Source organism: Pimephales promelas, chromosome 14 (genome assembly GCF_988280905.1).
Source record: "Pimephales promelas chromosome 14, fPimPro1.hap1.1, whole genome shotgun sequence".
In the NCBI taxonomy this organism is placed as follows: domain Eukaryota; kingdom Metazoa; phylum Chordata; class Actinopteri; order Cypriniformes; family Leuciscidae; genus Pimephales; species Pimephales promelas.
Genome location: NC_142782.1, coordinates 19832566 through 19859843, shown reverse-complemented (window position 1 = coordinate 19859843; position 27278 = coordinate 19832566). Strand labels below are relative to the sequence as shown.

At 37.2% G+C, this 27278-nt stretch overlaps 2 protein-coding genes across 5 annotated transcripts; both read left to right on the top strand.

Annotated features, from left to right (window-relative positions):
- The first annotated feature begins 766 nt into the window (after nucleotides 1-766).
- On the top strand, nucleotides 767-5114 carry tspan36 (tetraspanin 36). Of its 2 annotated transcripts, none has more exons than XM_039679618.2 (7): nucleotides 767-925; nucleotides 2747-2938; nucleotides 3124-3198; nucleotides 3297-3392; nucleotides 3532-3681; nucleotides 4277-4360; nucleotides 4450-5114. In XM_039679618.2, the coding sequence occupies exons 1-7, from the start codon at nucleotides 866-868 to the stop codon at nucleotides 4522-4524; spliced, it is 732 nt and encodes a 243-aa protein (XP_039535552.1). In that variant the 5' UTR covers nucleotides 767-865; the 3' UTR covers nucleotides 4525-5114. The 2 variants fall into 2 exon arrangements, with proteins under 2 accessions (XP_039535552.1, XP_088975680.1); XM_089119554.1 differs by lacking the exon at nucleotides 767-925 and adding an exon at nucleotides 2560-2580.
- Nucleotides 5115-5258: 144 nt separating this feature from the next.
- On the top strand, nucleotides 5259-25870 carry mapk4 (mitogen-activated protein kinase 4). Of its 3 annotated transcripts, none has more exons than XM_039679577.2 (7): nucleotides 5259-6716; nucleotides 9116-9165; nucleotides 9559-10139; nucleotides 16795-16939; nucleotides 17731-17892; nucleotides 17989-18190; nucleotides 22409-25870. In XM_039679577.2, exons 3-7 carry the CDS (start codon nucleotides 9597-9599, stop codon nucleotides 23370-23372), a joined length of 2016 nt encoding a protein of 671 aa, XP_039535511.1. In that variant the 5' UTR covers nucleotides 5259-6716; nucleotides 9116-9165; nucleotides 9559-9596; the 3' UTR covers nucleotides 23373-25870. The 3 variants fall into 3 exon arrangements, with proteins under 3 accessions (XP_039535511.1, XP_039535530.1, XP_039535522.1); XM_039679596.2 differs by having other exon boundaries at nucleotides 5259-6866; XM_039679588.2 differs by having other exon boundaries at nucleotides 5259-6926.
- Nucleotides 25871-27278: the final 1408 nt, after the last annotated feature.

Sequence of the window (27278 nt, the reverse complement as noted above, 5' to 3'; positions counted from 1 at the left end):
CAAAAAAACAAATGCAAAATTGTTTCTTTCTCCAGTGCACAGAATTCACAAGTATATGAAATCTTTCCAAAACATGCTTAGATAAATTGTGTAAAGTATTTTGTAAGACACTTCCTTAATTTTGTTATTGACACAAAACCTATTTGGTAATTTCCATGCTTTAACCCAAGATATCACCAAATAAGGAAGACCAAAAGAATCTTGCTGCAGGAAAAGACACCGAGCGCTTTCCTTATAATCGTATTGCTACATTTTTGTTCTAAAACTTCAACATTATCAATGAAAACTTTACCATAAAGATTATCCATGTTTATTTCCACTGAAACATAATTTTTAAGAGTAAAATCACACACTATGGAATCGCGTCAAGAACAATTGCAAACTCTCTTGGTTTAACTGGTAAATTAATTTTTTGAAGAAATTCAGTATATGATAACAAATATCACTTGGAATTAACCAGTTGTCTTATATAATCCCTTCATTGAACCAAGTGGGATAAAATAGTGATTTGTTTTTAAAAAGTATGCCTTTGTTATTCCATATGAAATAGCCTAGTTGTGTGGTGAAAATTGTGTTTAATTATATACCAATTCCCATGCAACCATCAACCATCACTATAGATATACTGTGCCAAATTGAAATTCTCTGGTCACGTCACCTGTCTCACGCATTTACGGTGTTTTTTTGCATTTACGGTGTTTAGGACCTGGGGGTTTCCATTGTTGACGTATTAGAGAGAGCATGTGACTGACTGAACTATAAAGAACACGAGGAAAGATTACGTCACTAACTCAAAAAAGGAAAAGAAAAACGCCACAAACTATCCACAATATTCCAAGCTTCGACTCCTCACTCAGCAGCAAACATGGATTGTGGAATGATAACGTCCAAAAGCGTTCTTTTGCTTCTCAGTTTAATATTTTGGGTGAGTTTGTGATGTTCTTTTTAATATAAGTTCACAGGTTTACAAACCTAAGCTGTCCATGTGTATTTTGCAGTTGTTTGATGACTATTTGTAGGTAAAAGGATCCTTAGAAGCATCACAATAGTTTGTTTCATTCCAGAGTTTGTTTCTCCTCCTCCAGACCTAAACGTTTATTTGCTTTTGACAACGAGCTGTTGTGTAGAATGTAATTTAATTTGGGGTGAGTCATTTGTTTGCGCTTTGTTTATAGACTTTAAACAACCATGTGACAGGGTGACCATTTTGATTAGGCTACCAAAAACCAGGACACTCGGCTCGGCAAACAGATACTCAGATGATACTCGAAGTTTACTCAAAGATGCCTTATTAATTTCAATACATTTAATATAGGCTATGCCTCCTCTGTATAGATAGAAAATGGCTATATTACAAGACACATATTCAGACAGGCTTCTCAGAGGTTATTCAACATGTTTTATTATGACAGGTTTCAAAAATAATGAATGAAATAATGATAAAAAATAATGTCTCTTCTGTATTAGAAAAATAAATAACACAAACTAACAAAATATATGTATATCTTTAGCTTTCTTCCTCTTTATCCTGTTTTTCTTCCTCATCCTCCTTGTTTGCCCATCCATATTTTGCTGTAGAGCTGATTTTTCCGAGCAGTTTTTTTTTTTTTTTTTGAAAACCAGGACATTTTAATCACTTTATAAAAAACAGCTAGGACAGGACATGAAAACAGGACTGTTGGTCACCCTACCAAATGAAGGGGCTTCAGTGCCTTTTGCTTTACTGCCTTTAAATGTAAGCACTTATTTATTTAAGAGTTCATGTAACTGTCAGAGCTTCTAACTTGATTTCAAAGGAAATAATTAATTTTTTTATGCCCATAATTGTCTGACATCATGTCGACCTAGTCATCTGCCTGGGCTTAATGTCATGTGCCCTTTTCTAGCTTCAGTGGGCACGAAGGGGAGTTCTGTAGAAAACCAACAATTCTTACTCTTCTGCACAGACAATTGAATACTTTCATGCTCAGAGAGATGTTGCTAAAATTAGCAGAAACCAAGACAAATGTCTTAGGGCTGAGACCCTCCTGTCTGTATGTGTTGTGTGTGTGTGTGTGTGTGTGTGTGTATATATATATATATATATATATATATATATATATATATAAATTTTCCCCAAAAACACCAGTGCAAGAAGTAAAACCTGAAACCTAAAAATCTGAGAACTGAAAGTTCTCATTGTAGCATCTTTGTCTTCTGAAAAGCTGATTTATTGCTGTAAATGTGTACTTTTCTACCTCAAGGGTTTTCTGTTTTGCTTTTGCCGCTTCTGCTCAAGCTGAGGCACAAGACCAGAATTCCAGGAAAGATTAGGGGGCAGGAAAAGGTTACTCATGGTCTCGTGACTGACTGCTGAAGAAACCGATCATGTGCTAGCGAGTCATACATAATCCAAAGTTGACATGTTATGAAATGACACCTTATTGGGGGAGGGGTTAACATTGTGTGTGTTAGCATTTTTATTGAGTTTTTTATTTGGTTATTTTAATATATCAATCATTTAAATACTTGGTCATGAAATTTTGCTGGTTGAGAACCACTGCTCTAAAATGTCATGAGTGCCTTACGCCTTGAATGCATGTGAGTGTACATGTCTGTATATCAGTATTGTTTTTGATAAAGTTATATATATTTTTTAGTAAATATCATGAAATCATTTTTTTTGGGGGGGGGGGGGGGAGTCCCATCACAGACATTACTGCGAAGTTTGATGTCATTAACCCACCTCTTGTGTCATTCTTTTCAGGGTGCTGGAGTGGCCCTTGCATATGTTGGTTCTTATGTGATAAAGAGCTACAACAGCTTTGAAGACTTTGTGTCTGATAAGTACAGCATCGTCCCAGCAGCCATTATAATCGGTGTGGCTGTGGTCATGTTTGTCATCGGAACCGTTGGCTGCTGTGCAACTCTGAGGGAGTCCAAAGTCGGTTTAGGCTTTGTGAGTATGAGCCATACATCTGTGTACCTTTTGTTCAGTTTATGTTATCGAAAATAGAGAGTAGGGTCCATGTGGTGGTTTCTATTCCCTTTTTTTTAAAGCCTTTTGGGTATTACTGGTTTCATCATGGTGTCGATTTTGGGGGATTTAATATTTTATGCTTTTTCTCTGAATTTTTCATTTAGTTTCTTATCATCATCATGATAATCTTTGCAGCCGAGGTGACCGCTTTTGTGTTTGGCTTCATCTACAGGGGCAGAGTAAGTTATTCTCATATAACCTCTGAATAACATTTTTTTTTTTAATGGGATATGTAGAAATCTACATCACTGAAAATTGTTTCCCGTGATGTTTACAGATTAAGGGTGACCTAGAAAAGTCAATGAAAGACGTCTTCCAAAAGTATGATGGTCTGAACACTGAAACGCATGCAGTGGATTACTTGCAATCTCAAGTAAGACTAAAAGGTTCCTTCATATCATTGTAATCATTTTTATTTGCACTGGAAATCATAGACACACTTGGCAGGAAATGGATGCATGAAAAGGAGTCTCCTGATCTTTTTTTTTGTACTCCATTTTTACATTTTCCAGTTGGAGTGCTGTGGGGTGAATAACTTTACAGACTGGACTGCAACGCCATGGTTTGGCCAACATAACAATTCTGTGCCACATTCCTGCTGTAAAGCAAACAATACACAATGCACAGGTCAACTCACCCAACTCGATCTTCTGAATACACAGGTTTGAGCGGCGTGTCATTTTGTTTGACATGGTGAATTGTGTTCAGTCAACCGTGTTATTTTTCAATTTATAGGCTATTTTAGTATTTATTGATTTTAGTGTGTGTGTGTATATATATATATATATATATATATATATATATATGTGTTTATCTATCTCTATATATATGAAGAGTTCAGATGCAAAAGCCTCTAAGTGCCATTTGAAATTTTCTTCTAAAATGATAATTTTTATCAAGCTTGTATATTTAAGTTCAGTAATTTCACTTAAATGGCAATGATAATTACCTATTAATTGTCATTTAAGTGAAATTACTGAACTTAAATACAAGCTTGATAAAAATGGTCATTTTAGAAGAAAATTTCAAATGGCATTTAGAGGCTTTTGCATCTGAACTCTTCATATATAAATATATATATATATATCTTTCTCTCTCTCTCTCTCTTTTACATTTATTTCAGTTTTAGCAATAACAATAATTAACTATATTGGTATTCAGATCAGCATATTTCCAAGCAGTTTTCTTGAAATATGTTATTGGTTTTAAACCATTTTTTTTTTTTCGGGGAGAAAACGCACTCTGTTGTTCCTACAGGGATGTGAAGCTAAACTGGACCAGATGCTTCAGGATGTGCTTAGTTATGCAATGTTGGTCATCCTGGGATTTGCCATCATAAAGGTACAGCAGTTCATTTTAGCCTAATCATTATACTTGTTTATCTGACAATGAATTTAACAACTTGTTTTGTGTTTCTCACTCTTTTTCAGTTTTTTGGGATGTTCAGCATTTGTGTCATCACCTGCCGAAGTAAGAAGAATGACTATCAGCCTCTGTATGCGTGATGGTAAAATCTGAATCACTCTCTTGGGACAGTCTCTAATTTCTCAATACTGTGCAGCTACACACAGCCTCACTGGCACCTTAAAAAAACAGATGTTTGAAGATGTGACCGTATTATAAACTTTCTGTATAAAAAAAAGTTCATTTTAATATCTTTTGGTTTAAACAGGATATGCTGACAGGAACTACAGAGGTGTGTGTGTGGCTAAAAAAAAGATAAAAAAAAAAACACTTAACATTATCAAATTATTACAGGGTTTGAAAAAAAGGTAAAGTAGTTTTGATGGTTTGTTTTCCTGCCAAATAGGTTTATAAAATATTACACCCAACTCCACAAAGTTTTAGTAAATGTTACTATAGCAGCACTTCACCAAGTGTATATTTAGATCAGACTTTTGAGTTGATAGATGCACTTCATTTTTAAGGATTTTATGTGTTTCCGTGTGATTTAGTTTCGACATTGTCATATTCAGTGTTTTTTTTTTTTTTGTGCTGCTATCCAAATTAAGTCTTTATAGTCATGTATGTATATTATATCTATTAAAATTATTTACTGTAGCTCAACAAAATAATATTAAATTATGGAAATAAACTGGCCTGGTGAGTGTATTTTTGACATTAAGATTACAAAAGTGCATGTTAATAATTGTCCTTGTATGACTTGTTTATCAACACCATTTCTGAGGAAATACACATGTGAATTTAGATAAATTGTAGGCGTTGACTAGTTATCTGTCTTGTGCTGACACAGTTGTGAAGATACTGCTCATTAAAGTAAGCCGTAAACTGACATTATCTGGAATGCTCCATTGGCCATCTTTTTGATGCACAAGCACTAGAATGTAAATTTGAATGTAAACAATTCAATGTGTATAGTAATATAATGTTCTGGGTGAATACATTGCACTAGTCATATTCAGCTTTGTCAGTTTTTTTTAACAAGAGAAACCCCCTAAAGAACGAAACAAGGTCCATTAAGTTTAGTGCTTTAAAAGTAAAAATAATACAAGAAAAACAACAACAACAATTTGGTTACATCATGAGTGTCAGATTCTATGGTCGTTTGTAAATGTATCCATTAGAGGTCGCTGTAAGCTAAAAATTTTTAAACGAAGTATGGCGATTGAGAGTTTTTCCTCTTCATAACAGCCTCTGAATAATCCAGCTATACATTAGCTACCAATGAATGATAATACGCAAAAAATTACGAGTCTAGAAGCAACTAAAACAAAACACACTGCTTTGGTTATCATCTTTCGATGCTACATTTGTAGCCTATGTACACTCCCCGAACTGACTCTGGTGTTTGGACAGAGGAAATGTAGACGAGCTCTTGATTTATCTTATTTCCTCCTTTCACCACTGACTCCTCAGTGCGGTAAACTGACCTCAGTCATGATGAAGCGTTTGGAGGGCAGCCAAACACTTTCTCTCCTGCCGAGGAATCTAAAGAGATACTGCATCTCACCACTGCCGGAACCGAGGTGCTCATTTTATTTCCAGGAACTGCTGTACTTGATCTTTGGGCATTTAAACTTTGAGTTGAAACTACAAACAGAATGAGGGCGATGTGTGCAAGTACAAAACAGAGAAGCAAAGCTTTTGGAGACCTAACTCCGTTATAGTAAAAAAATCAAATAAAAGACAAGCATTGATCCGAGTGAATGGAAGCATTGCTCAGTCAGACTCAGACAAAAAAAGTATTTGGATCGTTTTCTGGAAATGGTGGCATCAGTGTCGTATTATTTTATTACCGTATTTCATTTCATTTGTAAGTATGTGTGTGAGTTGATAAAAAAATAAAAACAATAACAGCATGCAATGCAGTGTACAGGTCATTCCCACAAAAAAAAAAAAAAAACTTAAATCTATTTTTATAGCAAACTTTGTAAAACAATGCGCGTGTCTGTATAGTGAAGCAGTTTCATGTCAAAAACAGATGCCCTGACTATTGACCAGTCAAGAGCATAATTTAAGCACAGAATGTGTTTGTCCTGCACAAGCGCGCAGGTGTCAGGAGCACCGTATGATGGACGGGGAGGGCGTGACGTCATCAAGGGGGCACCGACGAGTTTTGCCAAAGAAAAGCTTGTAGATCTACACACAGTGGAAGAGGGACACCGGGAGGCGAACAAATGCAGTGTGTCTCAAATGAACGCTCTCTCGGCGGTTTCTCCCGTTGACGCTATCGCGGGTAAGATCTTGTGTTATTCTTAACACACGGAAAATTCCTCACGGCAGCAGCAGCAAACTGACAGACTAAAACCTCCATCTACCGGACTGCACCAGTGCCGATTCAATAACAAACTCTGAACTACGAAAACGTCACTTTCCCGGTGGAAAAGTATGTTCAACTATATTTTTTTTCCAACACAAATAGAGCAAACCCGTGGAGCAGGCGACGGTAAGAGATCCAGGAGCATCGCTGCCTTTGTAGTTTTCTCCGCGGATGGGCCAGAAGATAAGAAGATAGTGTTGTCAAAATCTGATTCTATACTCTATTTCTTAGGTTTATATGCTCTTTAGTCACTTCTGCGTAGACGTGCGAGTGAAACTGCCCTTATTCTGTAAATTAAGCACGGGGTTGTGTATGTATCCGTTCAATTTCAGAACCAAATACAAGCGTTTGTTGTCACACAAAGGCGAATGAATGCAGCGCTGCCTATTGTGTGTTCAGCTGGAGCCACAGCTTCATTTGTGCTTCATTCACGGGCTTAAGTTCTCCGTTTTTATTATTTTACGTTACCAAACGTTGTGCGTAAATATGAACAATGCAAACATTTCAGCGTAATAAACGCATATTCTGGTTTAACGTTCAACAACAAATTGCATCCGCTTCCACGGTCAGCGCCATAGTCATATGCATTATTTATAAAGTTTGGCTCACCCACTAGTCTGGTCCCGTTGGTTTATACTAGATTCCTTTGTGCACTCAGTAATTGTTTATTAGTTTCTAATATTATTCAAGTTTTAGCCTACACAAAAAGGAACATGCAGCACTTTTGAGAAATCTCAGTAAAAATGATCATATCTCTCTAAACGTATCAGTGTGCTAGAAAAATCTGTTATATTATTATATTCTATTCTATTCTACATGAACGGTTGCAACCATGTTGTCATCACATGACCTGTGGTGTCACGCTGTTGATGAGTTACTATTACTTCTATAATGTTAACCTTTTTGTATTACTTAGGGCACTTTACATAGCATAAAACAATAAAAGTACACATGTCCATTAAATGGATGTGTGTAGTGTGAAATGTTTGAGAAAACAAACAAACAAAACAACACTTAAACAGCTTTATTGTGGAGTAGCTTCAGTTGGTTACAAAAAAACAACATGATGAATTCATGTCACTATGTGCCAGTGGTACCACTGGTAGCATAGAATGCAGAAAGGAAATTCCTATTCTTTTCTCCATAGAGGAATTGATTTTTGTTGATAACGTATAATATAAACCTTTAAAGACAGACCTAACTGTGGGCTAAAAGGTTTTTAATCAATGTAAGCTGTCAGTCAGCAGTATTTCAACTTATTTTTTTAAATCAGCAGAATTACTGGTGTAACACTACCCATCTCCACCAATCAGAAAACAAAACAAGCAAAAAAAAAAAAAATTACCAAAATATATCTTTTGTACCCACCTATTCCCATGTCCCAAGTTTCTTCATCAGTTTTATATTGATTGTCACGCACAAAGTTTCATGGGATTTTAGTTCTTTCCCTTATTTAAGCCTTTAAGTACACACTCTGTACCTTTTGTCTTTTTGTCCGATTTACAAATACATTTTGCTTCATATCAAAGTGTGTAATGTTTTGATTCACCTTGTAGCTGGTTGGTTTGGTTCATGACTTGTTACATTTAACAAGGTTTTTTGAATAAGTGAATCTGAAAAATAATACTTTCAGAACCAAAGCAGCTGAAAAGTGAACTGCTGCACTCCATTGGGGTGAATAAGAAAACAAGAAATAGTATTGTAGTAATAGCAGTTATTAAAGTGTATGAATGTGTGTGTGAATGGGTGAATGTGAGGCAAAATGTAAAGCGCTTTGGTGGCCATTAGGTCTATGAAGGCGCTATATAAATGCAGTCCATTTACCATTTAAAGGGATAGTTCACAGAAAAAAATTAATTCGGTCATCATTAACTCAACCAAACCTTTCTGAAACACAAAAGAAAATATTTTGAAGAATGGCGGTAACCAAACAGTTAATGCCATTGACTTCCATAGTTTGGAAAAAAAATACTATACAAGTCAGTGGTGCTCATCAACTGTTTGAATAGTGACATTCTTCAAAATAGTGTTCAGCAGAAGAACGAAATTCATACAGATTTGGAACAACTTGAGGGTGAGTACATTTTTGGGTGAACTATCCCCATAAGTCTAGTGGGATAACATTGGATGTTTTCTTGCTCATTATTTGTATAATCATTTTAGGAAACCACTAAGCTGAAATATTATAAACTATGAACTGTAAAAAATTGGTCATACTTCTAAAGCATACTTGTCCATATGTTTATTGTAATTGTAATAAGTATCTACCGTAATTATATGTCTGCTCTCTCTCTCTTTCTTTTTCTCCGCTGAAGGTAATGCGTGAGGAGCATGGAGGGTACAGGACGGCCTGGAGCCCGAGACGGCAAGTGAAAGCTCTTAGATTATAGAAGAAACTTACCCACGACCTGCTGCTAATGTTAAAGTCAAACATCACAGAGAACCTCAAACTCTAGCACAGGGGTGTAATTCATTTTGAATGTAACATGCAGTGTTTTGGGGGTAGAGATGAATCCTGGAAGACTGCATTTCAGAGTGTTTGCTGTGTGCAGCAGGCACTGGCTGACTGTGGGATGTTGCTATGGAAACACTTGCCCTGTACTAGGGTGTTGAGTTGTATTCCACCCAGCACTGTGGCCCCATTGTGATTTAAGATCTCTCTCTGCAAGAAAAATTGTTAATGTTTTGATGCAGCTGTAATTTCAGTTATAGATTGTAATGAAAATATTGCATGAATCATTCTCCTTACTCTCTCCAGCCTCTCACAGGCAATGCCCAATTGCTCCTCTCTAAGCAATGGCCTGGCAAAACACATCCCCATTCCGTTATGGCTTTGACCTGGGGGGACATTACCAGGATCTGCATCCTCTGGGCGTGGGAGCATCGGGGCTCGTCCTCTCTGCGGTGGACAGGCGCAGCGGCCTGCGTGTGGCGGTGAAGAAGCTGGTAATGCGAGATGCTGTCAGCGTAAAACACGCTCTGAGGGAGGTGAAGATCACCCGCCGCCTTCAGCATGAGAACGTGGTCAGGGTGTATGACGTCTTGGGGCCGTCTGGTCACCCTTTACCCCGTGACCTGACCCATGTGCCGGCAATATACATTGTGCAAGAGTGCATGGAAACTGACTTGGCACGGTTACTCGAGCAAGGGCCGTTGCCAGCTGAACACGCCACCCTGCTCTTTTATCAGCTGCTTCGTGGACTCAAGTTCATCCACTCTGCCAATGTGCTGCACCGTGACCTCAAGCCAGCGAACATCTTGATCAACACGGAGCAAATGCTGCTGAAGATCGGAGACTTCGGCCTGGCTCGCATTGTTGACCCACATTACTCGCACAAGGTAAGAGTCGCAGCAGCAGGGCAGGAATGACTGCAGCACATAATGCTTCACTCATTGGAAAGAATAACTGGTATTTCAGCCCGTTCTCATCCGAAGGTGTCAAATACGACATAGGCGCCTCCTAGTGGTCTAACCCTAACCCTACCCTACACCTAAACCTACAATAACCGAAGCGTCTCATTTGACGCTAAAGGGTGCCATGTGTGTTGGATGTCTACGCTTTGGCAAAAGTGTCGTATATGATGCCTTGGGATGACAATGCGTTATTTACTAGATAGGTCTTTGTTAGTAGAAAATTAGAAATAGTACAATGGTTTCCAATAGAGATAGCTGACTGATATTTCTTTATCAATTCTCAAAAATGTATTTGTTATCAATGTTGTAGTCGTTGGTCTATTGATAATTGGCACCATTTGTGGAGTCTCTGCGATACTCATTACTTAAGTATCATGGATAATAACATTTTAACATTCATTCATTGAAGGAAGCATAACAATTAGACATTTGCCAAAAGCTTTGTTTAGTTCGAAAATGAATAAATAATAATATATATGTTATTTTCTTATTGCTTATCATTAAGTTATACATTATTTAATTAAAAATAAATATAACAATAATAATCACATATTCATAATTAGCTCAGCATTAAGACATTGATCAAAGAATGGATTATTTGTGACTATTTTTTCCTTTGTAAAAATGTAAATATTAGTAATAATAATCATTTTAAAAATAATCGATACATATGTTTTTATTGCATTTTATGATCATTTATACATGATATATAAATCAAAAATATAACAAAAATGTTAAATCTGTTCTGTATATTGATTGACATTGAAAATATGGAAATAATTTGTATTGGTCATAAAAAGACAATATCGATTCTATCAAAGCTCATCAAGATTTTAATCTAGTTTGAGGTCTTGGATTACACATGTTGAGTTTTAGTAAATGTGTTTTTATATGTGTGTATGGAAATAACATGTTTTTTGTTCATGTACCTGGTTAACTAATATATATCAAAGCACTATTACAATCTGATGCGGCTACTGTGGGATGGTACCGAAGCACACAGTACTTTTTGTAAGGGTGTGCTTCACTTCATACAGAATAACTGGATATATTAGTTCATTTTTGGGAACTTTTAGATGTTAGTAGTCTGTACTGTCATACTGTTAGTCTGTACTGCCTTACAAGCTTACATTGCAGTTCACCCTGCAGTTACAGTCTGGCCTTGATTAGCAGAATCACATTTCCTATCAATTATCATGTGCTACGGGCTATGAAGATGATGACATATTAATCCATTTACAGCTTTATCATCAACATAACCTCATTAGGAACAGAAGTACTTTAGATTATCTGCTTTTAATCTTTTTGATGGTTCTAATTGTCATAAGTCTAGGCAGCTACAAATTCAATTTAAGGAGTATCTGTTACATCTGTAAGTAATTTTATATTCCTAAAAGTTAGTTTAGACAAGTTTTGTACATAAAATACCCATTTGTTAAGCCTGTATAGTTGTTTGGAGAGTTTATTGAAGCGTTTTTGGGCACAGTGTTTTGTTTTATGCAGATATTATTATTTGATCCTGGTGACCCTACATTAGTATAACAACTACAGTCTGTCTTAAGTTATATACTTTAATACTAACTTCATAATTCGGTGCATTTTACATAGGTAGATGTTTTCAGACTTTGACATTATGCCCTATTGCATTACACAATAATTATGAACAATTATCTTGATGTTATAGGAGCTGAAAGATTAATGTGGCACTTTACTGTCTCATTGTGCTTCTGTATTATTTAGCAGAACTCACTTTGTAACACTAGCAGACCAGGAGGACAATATGAATGGAGAGCTTTGTGTGAGACAGGACACGGAGGGGTGAATGATCAGGGAAGGGGGATAGTCACAGTTTGGTATGAAAAGAAAAGCTAGAATAAAAACAGCCTTACCCAGGAAATTATAGATGGAATTTTCTTGTAAGAGCCCTGTTTAAAATGCCATGCACTGATAGTAAAATAGCTGAGATTGCAGACTCTATAAGAGCAGCATCCCTTTGCCCTCATGTCACTCAAAATATTCATTTATTATTAAAAAATGTCAAAGCTGCTCTATCTTCAGTGGCTTCAAAAGTTGTACACTTTAGCCACATTTAATGCACAAATGTTTAGACAAGACAATTAAAGAAAGGTTTTTGGTATGTTTAACTATAAAACAATATATTTAGTGTGCAAAATTAATTAAAAAGTATTCAGCCGATATTGTCTCATTTGGAATCATTAGTGGAGTATGTTCTTATAGGATACCAGTGTATACAACGGCAGTGCCAGATTTTTGATTAAGTCAAAAATAAGAAATCCAAAATAAGCATCTAATTAGCCAATCACATGGCAGCTCAATGCATTTTAAGCATGCCAGACCATCTGCTGAAGTTCAAACTGAGTATCAGAAAGGGGAAGAAAGTTTATTTTAGTGACTTGAACATGGTTGTCGGTGGCGGACAGGCTGGTCTGAGTATTTCAGAAAATGATGATCTACTGGGATTTTTACGCACAGCCATTTCTAGGGTTTACAGAGAATGATGTGAAAATATCTAGAGAGCAGCAGTTCTGTGAGTAAAAATTTCTTGTTGATATCAGAGGAAATGGCCAGACTGGTTTGAGCTGAAAGAAAGGCAGGCAACAGTACTGTGTGATTTTAACCCCCATCTAGTGGTAAAAAGGTATATGACCATCCAGTGAATACTAGTTTCTGTTCCTCTCAATTCCGATTTCGTTTTAACTCCTACGGTGGCCAATGTAGTCCAAGATTAACATGGCTTCCAGTTCGACCATAGACTGTAAAAAATGAGTTCGACCTCGTCCATGAGTGTTAACTCAAACGTAAACGCGAAAGGCGAAGCTTGAATTAACGGGTATGTCCCTCTTTGGCTAATGTACTTTCAAGATGGAGGGGCAACATGGCGACCGACATTAGAACCCCTTACCCGTGTGTATTTTCAATGGCATATTATACACTCACGAGAATACTTTATTACTTGAACGAAGTAAATATACATTAATGAGCACATATATTTTTGAAAGAACTAAGTGTTTTTAGCTAAGAATAAACTAAAAGAGTTACACAGTGTAGCTTTAAAAAAACACTCGTTACAACCGTGGTATGCAGAAAATCATCTCTGAGCACACAGCACATCAAACCTTGAAGCAGATGGGCTACAGCAGCAGAAGACACACCGGGTGTCACTCCTGTTAGCTAACGTCAGGAAACTGAGGCTATAATTTGAACTGTTATAGAAGGACAATAGAAGACTGGAAAAACTTTGCTTGGTCTGATGAGTCTCAATTTCTTTTGTGACATTCAGGTGGTAGGGTCAGAATTTGGTGTGGACAACATGAAAGCATGATTCATCCTGCCTTGTATCAATGGTTCATGATGGTGCTGGTGTTGTGGGGGATATTTTCTTGGCACACTTTGTCCCCCTTAGTACCATTGTTTAAATGCCACAGCCTACCTGAGTATTGTTGCTGACCATGTCCTTCCCTTTATGACCACAGTGTACCATCTTCTGATGGCAGCTTCCAGCAGGATAACGCACCATGTCACAAAGCTCAATTCACCTCAAACTGGTTTCTTGAACATGACAATGACTCAAATGGCCTTCACAATTACCAGATCTCAATCTAATAAAGCATCCTTGGGATGGGATGTGATGTGACATTTACATCATGGATGTACAGCTGACAAAAACTTGGTGATGCTATCATTTCCATATGGACCAAAATCAGTATAATATACTGATTTGGTGGTCAAGACACATTTCTTATTTTTATCAATTTTGTTAACAGTTGTACTTAACTTCAAAGTTGCTGATTTTTTTTCTCCCTATGATCATATGTCATCCCCTTCAGGATTACAAGTGAGCCTGGACTGCATCCTGTGCCCCCTGTAAAATAAAGGTGCAGGTTGTATTAGTCTATAGTCTCATTAGTGCATCATTGTACCTCTGAGTATAGTGAGCTTAAGGGAAATAAGGCCAGTAGTTCCCTTCACCCTTTCCCTGAGAGAGTGCATGCAACTCTGCCACTCAGTGCTGAGAGCGTCTGTTCCCCTCTCAGCATGGAGGGAACATGCAGTTCCCAAATCTAGAGGATCACATATAAGTGGACTATGGAATCACAGCAGCATCTGCAGGCAGGGGACTGATAGGGCTCCAGATGGTTATACTCACTCAATACAACATGAAGAATAAAGATGATGTGAACTTCATCTATAATTTTAATAAAGAACCAATTGGCCCATTCCCATGTCCTGTTGCTCAATTATGATGGCTTGACCAGCGTAAGCAGCAATTTAAAATAAGTAATCCATAGTTAATGAAATGTATGAAAAGCTATATTAAATTCCTTAAAGGGGTCATATGGTACATGCACTTTTACAAGTTGATTGTTCTGAAATGTGTGTTGGCAGTTCCTGTACACAACCATCATATAATGATATAATATATGTTATATGAAAATCTTATATGTTTTTCCCTGCCTCAAATCGAGCCGTTCGTCTCTGTGACGTCACATGGTCGGACACCCTTTCCACAATTGTTGATTGACAGCAGCGTTTCAACACAGACCCGCCCTGAGCGAGCTGTCATCATAGTCCGTCATTGTTGATACACTGAAGCAGAATTGCATCTAAGAGATTGTGGTGTTCTGTTCTTGAGTTTAATAATGAACACAGCAGTCATTTTGATGTTTCTAAATCCAAACCGCTGAAGACGCAGTGCCCGAGTTTTGTTTTTGAAGGGAATATTCCCCATTAGCAACGTCAATGCATTCATGTTTGCGCAAATCATTTCTCACCAGACTGCAGTGTTGTAGTCGAGACCAGCTCACTCGAGTCCGAGTCGAGACTGAGACCGAGACCATAGTGGGTCGAGACCGAGACCAAAGAGAGTCGAGTCCAAGTCGAGACCGAGACCATAGAGGTTGGGTCTCAAACCAAACTTAAAGATACCTTCATGAATATGTAAAATATTTGGTGGTAACAAAAAAATTGGCACCATACTCAAACAGTAAACCAAATATACCATGGAATCATGTACACTAATGGTAAAAAGGCCACATAGTGGTGTAGGGAATTTTATTATGATTATTACTTACAATTGTTACAATCAGTAAGTGCTCTTTCACAGAACATTACTGTACATGAATTCTGTTTGGCTCTAATATGTAGACTGAATTATGGATGATAAGCCAGACATTTTCATAGTTGAGCTAGAGGCTCCTGGGTCCTGCTGCATTTGCGTGCCGCGAACATTATAGTCACAAGTCATGCGCAGTTGCGCACAAGAAAGTCAGCAATCTTTGGACGTTTCTATCAAACAACAATTTAAAGAAATATTAACATACAGTTATAATCATGACATATTTTGAATGGGACTCGAGTGGACTCGGGAATAAGTCCGAGTCCCGACTTATGTTTGAGTACGAGTCAATTCCGAGTCAAAATGCATACGAGTCCATGACAAGACCGAGTCCATTAAAATATGTCTGAGTCCGAGTCTCGAGTGCACAACACTGCCAGACTGCTTTATAAACGAGAATCAGTATAAAGCTGGTTTTGCTAAGAAGCTGCTCCTGGAAAAAAAAGAATCGGTACCAACTATTCATGTCCATTATTCATAGGATTTTTTTGGGATAAATATAATTAATAAAAAAAATATTGAATCTAATAAAATTTATCCTAAAAATATTGATCCTATTTGTGGTTTTTTGTCCAGTGAAAAAGTTGGCAGCAGAAAACATCCTAAATGTCGAGTCTGTCTCTGTGTGTAAGTTGAACTGACAGCTCTTGACAGCACGAAATCAGCATTACCGACATTTGTTGGTCAAAATGCCTGATTCCTGACATTTTGTTCTCAGTGCTCATTTTCAGTCTTTGCTCATTTGTTGGCCTCACTTGCTTGTGATCGTCAACAGTTTCAATGGTCTCAGTGAATCAGCTTCGTTGAGAAGACAAAGGCCCTCTGTTTAAACAGGATATGTAAACATCATTCTCGTTTGTGTCACCATCACCCTTCAGATGCACCCTACTGAGGCTGCCTGCTAAAATCCCACAAATAATTCATCACCTTAGTCCTGGGGGAGAGTGGGAGGTGAGAAAGAAGAGGAAAGGAAGGCATGGGGTTACTGTTTATCAGCTGATTCTCATCAGACTTCATACAGATGCTGAGTCACATGCCATTTTTTTTACATTTTTTTTATACTACACAATCACTACAGTTTGGTAGAAGATTAATACTTTTATTTAGTAAAAAAGCATTACAGACATTTGTAATGCTATAAAAAGTGTTTCACGGTTTTCACAAAAATATAAAGCTGCCAACTGTTCTCAATATTGATGACATGTGAAATGTTTCTGAGTAACAAATCAATATATTAGTAATATGATTTCTGAAAGATTGTGTAAACATTTTGTGTAAAAATTTCAAAATTTGCTGTTACTGTATTTTTGATCAAATAAATGTGTGATATATAAATAGGTTTATTGAAATACAACACAAAAAAAAGACTATTATTATGTGAAGTACACCATTTAATTGTGCTTACGGTGTGTGTGTATGTACATTTTTTTCTTTGCCACACAGGGATACCTGTCAGAGGGAATGGTCACTAAATGGTACCGTTCACCTAGACTTCTGCTGTCCCCAAATAACTACACTAAAGCAATCGACATGTGGGCCGCAGGCTGCATTCTGGCTGAGATGCTCACAGGACGCATGCTGTTCGCAGGTAAGATTAGAAGAGCCCTCAGTAATGAGCAGCAAGGGAACACCATTAGTGTTTGTTTGCTCTATTGGGTTTTTTTATAGATCTTGCAGTTCACTTGAGACACAAGAACATCAATCTTCATTATCCGGACTTGGTCTTAGAGCGTCCTCTTGTGGCTGTACGTGGCAAAGTAAAAATAAATGTGTAGACCACCTGACATATTAAAGGTCTATTTCTATCATTTTCTTTTCACTGTACTACATTGGCAAGATTGTAATAAATACAATATTGCAAACGTATTAATACATGCAACAAAAGCAGTGACAAAAATAGGATTTTTTTTTATTAATGATAAAAAATATGGTCAAATAAAACACTACAAATAGCAGTAACATGGACTATACAAAAAAAGAGCATTTAGTGTTAAAATATTTTTAATATTGGCATGAGTGTTATACATTTAAGCAAATTTAACAAAACAAATAGGAACACAAAGCATCAGTTCAAACAAAAACAGTGACCTGACAATAAATATATTAATGATAAAAAAATAAGGTACTAGATTAAAATATGGTTACAGTTATACAGACAACAATTGAAACTGATTAAAAAAAGATTCTTTCTTTTCTGTAAGAATTTACTCTACACAAGCTTGGTGTAACATATAGTTCTTGTTATAAATTGTAAGATTTGTATTTATCAGTATGGGAATAGATAACCAGCCTTTAATTTTTAAGTGCACCCTGCTGTAAATAGTCCTGGTGCACTAAGACAAAGTTTATACGCCTATCTGTTTGTTTCTCTTCTCTAAGGTGCTCATGAGCTGGAGCAGATGCAGCTGATTTTGGACACTGTGCCTGTCATTAGAGAGGAAGACAGACAGGAACTGCTGAAGGTCATGCCCTCTTTTGTAGGTCAGGGGTGGGAGGTCAAAAGGTCTCTTAGAGAACTACTGCCAGAAGTGGAGGACAAAGGTAAGCAGAGCATATGTATATTTATATTTAAATATGTGATACTGCTATGTATCAACAGTTTGTATCTACATTTCAGAATCTGAATCTACATTTCAGGCATTGATTTCTTGGAGTGTATCCTCACCTTTAATCCCATGGACCGGCTGACAGCAGAAGCAGCGTTGTCTCATTCATATCTGCTGAGATACTCGTGTCCTCAGGATGAGCCTGTCTCCCTGCAGCCGTTCCGTATAGAGGACGAGTTAGAGGACAGTGTGGTCACTGAGCACGGCCATGCGCTCAGCTCCCACTGGGACAGGTACACCTCTCACTGTAGGCACTCTGACTTATCAACACTCAGAGCTGTGTCATTTGTTACAGTTTTCCTGGCACTCAGACCTGACACAGACCAACGACAATAAAAGAAAACATAAACTATTGCTCTTTTTTTAAGAATGTTGTTAAATCTATACAGCTAGAAAGAAAAAAAAATCATCATTTAATTAATTTAAAGTTTCAAATAAAGTAGAACCCACACTCCAAGGTTTTATTCATGTTGTATTTCTTGCATGGACCTTAAACTTAATATAAAAAAAATAATAATAATAATAACATTAAGTGGAGTAAATAAAACATTTAGGGGTCATTTTAGGTACAGTATGCTGATTGAAAACAACACTATGTTACAATGGAAAGAAATGAATCAAGACTTTACTGATTTTAGAACACTAAAACAGCTAAATATAAAACTTAATGTAATATTTAATCAAATCAATCAATTAATGAATTAAAATAGGATATTCTTTATTCATGGACAATACAATATAATATAGAGAATGCAGATGAAAACACCTTATGTTGTTTGACAATATATCGGATATGTGCATATGCTCTTTAAGTGACATCAGCCTAATAAACCTGCTAATGTTTTTTATGTCAATCAAATAACAAAAAACAAATCAGGTGCAGCTCTTGACTGAAGAACTTTTGTAACTTTAATTGTAAGTATTACAATTACTTTATTGAATTACTGTATATTTCTTACCCAAATACTACTGTTAGACCCACTTGAAACACTTCATTTAGCAGTGTGCAATTCAGTTGTTTGTATTTGTATTTATTTGTGCTATCGTTTAATTTTGTTCTTATATTATTACTGACGGTTTACTTGTCTTTTTTTGTAAATTTAGATCAGAGTTCCAAATAAAGCCTCCCTGTGTGTAATCTATATGGGACAAATTACCCAAATTATCAAAAAATTATGAGATAATAATAAAAATGTCTAGTTTCCCCCATGGTATCGAAAATGGTATCGATTTATCATATCACAACGTCGTTACAAAACTAGTTGCTTCTAGGAAACAAATATATTTCTCATAACAAATACAAATGTTAATAAATTAAATGAAAATATTTTATATTTTATGTTTTGAAGGTCTCCTTCTGAAAACAGTCTCTTTCTTTTCCTACAAACTATGTACAGTACAAAGCCAGAAAAATATTTAATATGACTTCCAGGACATAATATGACCAAGATAAAGCTTTTATTGTTGTAACTTTATTATTAGGCAGTTTACCATATTATATGCAAGATGTCTTTGCAAAGCAAATAAATGGGTTTGTAACCCTACGGGTGCATCGTGTAATACCGGTTTGCCAGAAAGAAACATTATTTTAACAATTGTAAGTAGCAAACAAAAGCAGTTGGACCCAATAAAGTGCAGTACTTGTGGTACTAGAGCATAATGAAACTGAGGGAAAAAAACTAATTCCAGTTTTGAAAGAGCCAATTAAAGTCTGCAGTTGTACTTTAATACTCTTTAATGATAGAAGTTTGATTGTTAAAAGTTTGTGGGTACATGGTCTGGACAGTGAAAACAAGGGTCATTTAAAAGCCAATTTACACAGATGGGCACTGAAATGCCCAGAGGACCTTCCAGTGACGTAGAATGCTGTTCAAATATAGAAATGTATTAAAACCCTGCATAATTAAATCTCATAGCAGACTCTGTGACCGCTTAATAAGAATGTCATTGTTGGCACCATATCCATATGGGAACATCTGAAACAAAGTCTTTCTTTACTGATCAGAACCAACAGTGAGAGGTGAAAAAGTTTGTTAGCTTAGCCTTTTGGAACATCATATTATCAAAGTGTATAAATGCTGATGTTAAAAGGAAATGAATGTGGATTCTATGGATGTTTCTTCATAACCACCACTTGACTCTTCTCTGTTTGAGAAAACTAAATTTGTGGTTTAAGTAATGCACCTACAATGGTCAGGACAGAAGCATTTGATGGCAGACAAGTTTACTGATTGATTTGATTGCACTAACCAACTATTAACGTGTAATGTGCAGCCTGACATTATTACGAGTTACGTGTCACGCGAACTTTCAGAAATCATACTTGTATGCTGATTTGGTGCTCAATAAACATTTCTTATAGTTATGAATGTTGTAAACAGTTGTGCTGCTTACTTTCAATATTTATTTAAAAAAGCCATTAAGGTTTTTGCTGTCACTTTTGATCAATTTAATGTATCCTTAATAAAAGTATTTATTTCTTCTCTTACAGACCCTACATTTTTGAACATTGCTGTTATACTATTGTGTAATGTTAACCCAAGTAAAAAAGAAATAAACTATAAAACAATTTGCTGGTTGTGCAATGTCTTACCCTATAAACTTTAAAGTTCATTCATGTAATATAAAAAAATATTGTGACTAATTACATTTACATTAATTCATTTAGCTGGCGCTTTTATCCAAAGTGACTTACAATTGCTATATATGTCAGAGGTCGCACGCCTCTGGAGCAACTAGGGGTTAAGTGTCTTGGTCAGGGACACATTGGTGTCTCACAGTGGATTCGAACCCGGGTCTCTCAGACCAAAGGCATCCCAGCAAACAAATTTAGGTTCTGGGAACGTTAGTTTTTGGTTCCCAGAACGTTCCTAGAACTTTCCCTTAAAGGGTTAGTTCACCCAAAAATGAAAATTAAGTCATTAATTACTCACCCCCATGCTGTACCAACCCCGTAAGACCTTCGTTCGTCTTCCAGAGCACAAATGAAGATATTTTTGATTAAATTTGAAAGCTGTATCACTACCACATAGGCTGCCTAAGGGAATGACACTTGACGACCCAGAAAGTCAATGAAGAAAATGTTTAAATATTCCATGTGACTACAGTGGCTCAACTATAAGTTTATCAAGCGACGAGAATACTTTTTGCGCGAAAAAACAAACAAAAATAACGACTTTATTCGACTATTCCTTTTCTTCTTTGTTGGCCTGAAACGAGACTTCAAGAGATTTCCACGACACAAGAGATTTCGAGACTTCAAGAGATTTCCACGACGCAAACAAGACTTCAAGAGATTTCCACGACGCATGCGCGAGAACTGAACTGAAGTAGTTGAAGGAGATCACAATTCTTGCGCATGCGTCGTGGAAATCTATTGAAGTCTCGTTTCAGGCCAACAAGGAAGAAAATGAATAGTCGAATAAAGTCGTTATTTTTGTTTGTTTTTTCGCACAAAAAGTATTCTCGTCGCTTGATTAACTTATAGTTGAGCCACTGTAGTCACATGGAATATTTAAAAATTTTCTTCATTGACTTTCTGGTAGGGTTGGGTATCGTTTGAATTTGAACAATTCTGATTCCGATTCGGATTCCTTGTTTCGATTCCGGTTCCTAACGATTCTCGATTCCGATTCTTTTAAGAGGCAGGGTCAAAAAAGTTTAGCTAACCTTGCTAACCAACGGCCTTTCTGAAGGAAATACTCCTTCTGTCACAAATACTCCTTTAGTCACAAATTTTGCATTTTGCTGAGATTTCGTTATTTTTAGAAAAGTGAAGCCACACTTTGGACCGCCGACGTAAGCTACTCATGTTCGACACGCGCGGTTATGCCAACACTTCCGGTAGACGCTTCTTCGTTGCTGTTGTTCAGCGGTTTCTTCTTCCGCTCGGCGGACTGTGAATATCGAAACTAGGAATCGAAATTTTAACTTTTGAACGATTCCGGGAAAAACAAAAAGTTAGTCCCGGTTCCAATCGATACTCGATTCTCGATACCCAACCCTACTTTCTGGGCCGTCAAGTGTCAGTCCCTTAGGAGCCTATGTGGTAGGGATACAGCTCTCAAATTTAATCAAAAATATCTTCATTTGTGTTCCGAAGATGAACAAAGGTCTTACGGGGTTGGTACAGCATGGGGGTGAGTAATTAATGACTTAATTTTCATTTTTGGGTGAACTAACCCTTTAAGGTTATGGGAACGTTCCTGTAACATTCTCCTTATGTTATAAAAATGGAACCTAAAAATAACCTACATGGAACGTTCCTATAAAGTTCTTGCTTGGTCCGGAAACCATTTGGGAACGTTAGGAGAACGTTCTCTGTTTGCTGGGATGTGTCTTATCCACTGCGCCATCACCACACCTAATTAATAATATGCACTTTTTTATACTTTGACACTGTGTATGAAATGTGCACATGTATGCTAAAACTGTGTATACACTTTTTCCAGGTATGATGGGAGTCTGTCGTCAGACGTTTATTGGCGGCCGCAGGAGCAGTGTGGGTGCATGCAGAGCGTCTCAGAGCTGGGAGAGGCAGAAGACGACGAAGTTCAAAGAGATCCACGAGCGAGCTCGACGGCCCACATCGAGGAGGCTCAGGTTGACCCTCGCAAATATTCCCACAGCAGCTCCGCGGAGCGCTTCCTGGAGCAGTCCCACTCATCTTTGGAGCGGGTCTGCGGACAATTCACAGAGCTGGACTGCGGCCACTCCTGCGATTACAAGGTGGGTTCTCCATCCTACCTGGATAAGATCGCGTGGCGAGAAGGCAAGCCGCAGCACTACTCTGAACCCAAGCTAATACTGGACCTGTCCCACTGGAGGCATAACAGCATGTCTGCTCCAAGAAGGGGCAGCGTGGAGAAGCTTCTTGCTGAGCCTGGAGATCTGTTCCAGGAGATCTCGCGCTGGGTGGAGAGCACGCAGTCTGGACTCCACTCGCCCCGTTCACCTCAAGAACCTCTCACCTCCCCCTGTTCCCCTCCTCAACCGCTGTCTCCTACAATGCTGTCTCATTCTCACACGCAAATCCCAGCACCTTTGCAATTGTCCAGCCCTCACCAGCTCCATGAGGACAGGAGTCCTACCCCATTCTTCTCCGCTCCTCCATCTCTGCTGCCCTCATCTCCTTCCTGTCCTCATCACGGTTCATCTGATTATCCGTCTTCCTCCGTTTGTGAAATCGATGAAGAGCCCTCGCAGATGGATCCTTCCGGAGAGGAACATTTTGACCTAGATGTGTTTATCTCTCAGGCTCTGAGGCTTTGTAGTCAGAGCGAGGCACTGTCGGAAAACTCGGATGCCCCCAAACCAGGCAATGTTAGCCACGTTCATAATATCTCAGATCACAGAACACAAACTCCAACCTCTGAGATTGTCAAGGCTCACGGGTGTCATAAAGAGCACTGGTAGAAGAGATCTCTTACTTCTTATTTAATGATTTTAAAGATGTTTGATTAGTGCAGCTTATTTAAGATGGCATGAATGAATGTGAACACTGAGGACCTTTTAAGGACCAGACGATTTTTGAGAATGTTGTTCTCAAAAAAACCTGAAGCTAAAATTCTGTATTCCACTAAAAATCCAAAGTATTTACCTTTAGGAAGAGGATCACCTGGCAAAAACATCTGAGATTTCAGATATTAGTTGAATGGAGCCCTGAGGGCACATGGTTATGTGAACATTGTTTGTTCCTATGACCTCTCTCTCAAGAAATTTGTTTTTGCGAGAGACATCTGTGTACTCTCGTATTTGATTTCACACACTTCAATTCTCTACAAACTATTACATCTTTTTGAACATGTTTTGCAAGTTTTTCGGGAAATTAAAGGAAAATGCTAAAAGTATTTTTCCCCTTTCAACTAATTTCCTCCCATAACTTTATCTCTTTAGGCCTCTGTATAGTTGAAACTAAAATGTTTTATTGAATGTTACTAAAAACATTGTGCAAGAGTGAATGGTCTGTTTAGCACAAACTTAGGTCAGCATAATTTTAATAAGAACTTCATTAAATTATTAAGTGTGTAATCAAAGTAATTTTTTTAAAAAACTAAGTTACCTAAAAAATGGCACTTTTGATATAAAAAGTTTCACTCACAATGAAATAAAGACGCAATTTTAATGCCCTTGCAAAATGTTTCATTCTACATAAGACATCATCCGTTATTGTCCACCATGTCTAGACAAAGACTATATGCCAAGACGGTTTACATGTATTACACTGAATGGGAGAAACTGCTATGCATAATTTGGTGGAACAAGTAGTTCTAATTATGTGAGCTGGACCAATTTTAATTTTCATACAAATGTTGGTAACACTTTACAATAAGGTTCATTAGTTAACATTGGTTAATGTATTAACTAACATGAACTAACCATGAGCAATACATTTGTTACTGTATTTGTTCATCTTTGTTAACGTTAGTTAATAAAAATACAGCTGTTCATTGTTTGTTCATGTTAGTTCACGGTGCATTAACTAATGATAACAAGATTTAAATAAAATATTAGTAAATGTTGAAATTAACATTAACAAAGATCAATAAATGCTGTATATGTGCAGTTCATATTAACTAATGTAGTTAACTAATGTTAACTAACGGACCTTATTGTAAAGTGTTACCCAAATGTTTTAATGAGGATAAGAATTTTTGGGACAGTTAATGTGAGATTGAGTTTCTGATTTGAAATATGTTTGAAAGATTTCAGTATTTCCCCATTCAAGTAGATTGGCTGCCAAGTGAACAGACTTTCCCTGAAAGAGTCTTTGGATAGATCAGTCCGACACTCTTTATTACTAACCCCATGATTGGACACTTTGTTTGCCTTAATTAACCATGGCTGTCGTATATGCCTGAGGATATTTCTACAATATCATTGGTAAAAGAAAAACTTTGTATCCACGCTGTCAGACAATGTCAACATTTCTCAGGCTCAAATTGTGAAAGAATGGTTTGGAGGGACATGAAGAATCATTTTCACACATGAATAGGCACCTCTGAGTATTGTCAGACTCTACAGACTGCTTTTTACACCTCTTGATGGAAATACATGTTTTTGGTCAAGATCTTGTATTGACAATGCACGAGTCAAGCACTCTGTAAAGTCTCCTCCAGCACATCTCAAAGACTTTCAATGAATTTAGTGTTTGGACTCAGAGTGTTTGTGCTTATTCATGTGTAAAAATGATTCTTCATGCTCCCTCCCAACCATTCTTTCAGTTTGAGCCTGATGGATCTTGTCATTGTCAACCTAGAATATGGCCATGATGTGTCTTACTACATGGTTGTTTAAAGGGGGGGTTGACTGCTTTTTTTCTTTGCATGATTGTATTTATGGGGTGCAATATAACATGTATTCAAGGTTTTTCTTTTTTTTTAAGTCTTATTTTTCACCTTTATCCCATTCAGACCCTGTGTCCATTACAATGGACATCACATGTCAGCCCCCTTTTTTAACTTCTGGAGCATTTCACCTAGTTCAAAGCCTGCAGTCCATGAGATTGGACATTTGTCAAAATAAGTTTCTCCAATCTTCTTGAAACTCTAGATTCTGATAGAGGGCCATGGGACCTAGACCTGAGTGCAAAAAATGGAGGCTCTAGACCCTTCCAGAGCTGAGATATTGAGATATTTATAATGGCATAAATGTTACGTGGGATCTCAATATCTCAGCTCTGGAAGCGTCTAGAGCCTCCATTTTTGCACTTAGGTCTAAGTCCCATGGCCCTCTATCAGAATCCAGAGTTTCAAGAAGATCAGAGAAACTAAAAATTTCGAGTTTTTTCAGTTATTCACATATTCTTATTCTGTGATAACTTATTTACGTTATGTGTTTTTTTAAGTTGTGTTCATTGTGGGACTTTTTATTGAAAAAAATAAAAAGGTTCTATCTACAAAGTCGAACTCTAACTTGGCTCTATAAGGTTCTATCTGCATGACCCAATCAGCACTTCGAATGCACAGAAGAGGACCAGTCAGAATCAACTTTATATGTCGGGTCGCCGGCTTTTTCCTTGAAGACAAGAATAAATCCCATAAAGGCATAATGCTATACATTTACAGTAAATTAAATATTCACTAAATTGTGTAGTCTTATGAAGTGGCTTAACTTTATATTTTGTCATTTTCTTTATAGTCTTTTGGTTAATATTATTAATTATTAATGAGATTATTATTAATAACTATTATTAATATAGTTATTATTATCTGAATTATACAAATATGCAGTGAGTCAATTGAATATTTTAGAAAACCATTCAACATGCAAGTGTGTGCGTGTCCGTGTGTGTGCGAGTGTGTGTGTGTGTGCGTATGTGTGGGAAAGTATTTTGGTGTGTGTGTGTGTGTGTGTGAGTGAGTGAGTGTGACAATAATCACAAAAAATGTCAGACTCCCTTTTTAATCACACAGACTCTCTCTCACTCAGTGTAGTGTGGAATGAAGACAGGCTGAGGCTGACACAAAGCTCCAATACAAAACATTTACTCAAAAACTCCAAACAGGTACAAGGAAGACTGGCAGAAGATTACACACACTATGCATGAAACATAATCAAGAACTGACAAGCACAGACTAAAACAGAGAGAACTAAATCCAGATACAAAATGAACACTAACAAGGTGACACAGATGATCAGGACGATGAACAGGTGGATGATTGATCTCAATATCTCAGCTCTGGAAGGGTCTAGAGCCTCCATTTTTGCACTCAGGTCTAAGTCCCATGGCCCACTATCAGAATCCAGAGTTTTGAGAAGATTGGGGATACTTAATTTTTCGCCCGAAAAAAAAAAATACGAAAGGGGTACCACTTTCGTTTTTTTTTTCGGGTCGAAATTTTGAGTTTCGATATCTCAGCTCTGGAAGGGTCTAAAGCCTCCATTTTTGTACTCAGGTTTAAGTCTCATGGCCCTCTATCACAATTCAGAGTTTTGAGAGGATTGGAGAAACTTAATTTTTCACCCGAAAAAAAAAAACGAAAGGGGTACCACTGTCGTTTTTTTTTGTGGGGTCGAAATTTTGAGTTTCGATATCTCAGCTCTGGAAGGGGCTAGAGCCTCCATTTTTGCACTCAGGTCTAAGTCTCATGGCCCTCTATCAGAATCCAGAGTTTTGGGAAGATTGGAGAAACTTAATTTTTCGCACGAAAAAAAAAACGAAAGGGGTACCACTGTCGTTTTTTTTTTTGGGTCGAAATTTTGAGTTTCGATATCTCAGCTCTGGAAGGGTCTAGAGTCTCCATTTTTGCACTCAGGTCTAAGTCTCATGGCCCTCTATCAGAATCCAGAGTTTTGGGAAGATTGGAGAAACTTAATTTT

Bases quoted from the DNA above. Each gene is read 5' to 3' on its own strand.
- tspan36 (XM_039679618.2), top strand. From the start codon at position 866: ATGGATTGTGGAATGATAACGTCCAAAAGCGTTCTTTTGCTTCTCAGT. The intron at 3,682-4,276 runs GTTTGAGCGGCG...TTGTTCCTACAG, and splicing joins TCGATCTTCTGAATACACAG to GGATGTGAAGCTAAACTGGA. The intron at 4,361-4,449 runs GTACAGCAGTTC...ACTCTTTTTCAG, and splicing joins TGGGATTTGCCATCATAAAG to TTTTTTGGGATGTTCAGCAT.
- mapk4 (XM_039679577.2), top strand. From the start codon at position 9,597: ATGGCCTGGCAAAACACATCCCCATTCCGTTATGGCTTTGACCTGGGG. The intron at 17,893-17,988 runs GTAAGCAGAGCA...TCTACATTTCAG, and splicing joins GCCAGAAGTGGAGGACAAAG to GCATTGATTTCTTGGAGTGT. The intron at 18,191-22,408 runs GTACACCTCTCA...CACTTTTTCCAG, and splicing joins CTCAGCTCCCACTGGGACAG to GTATGATGGGAGTCTGTCGT.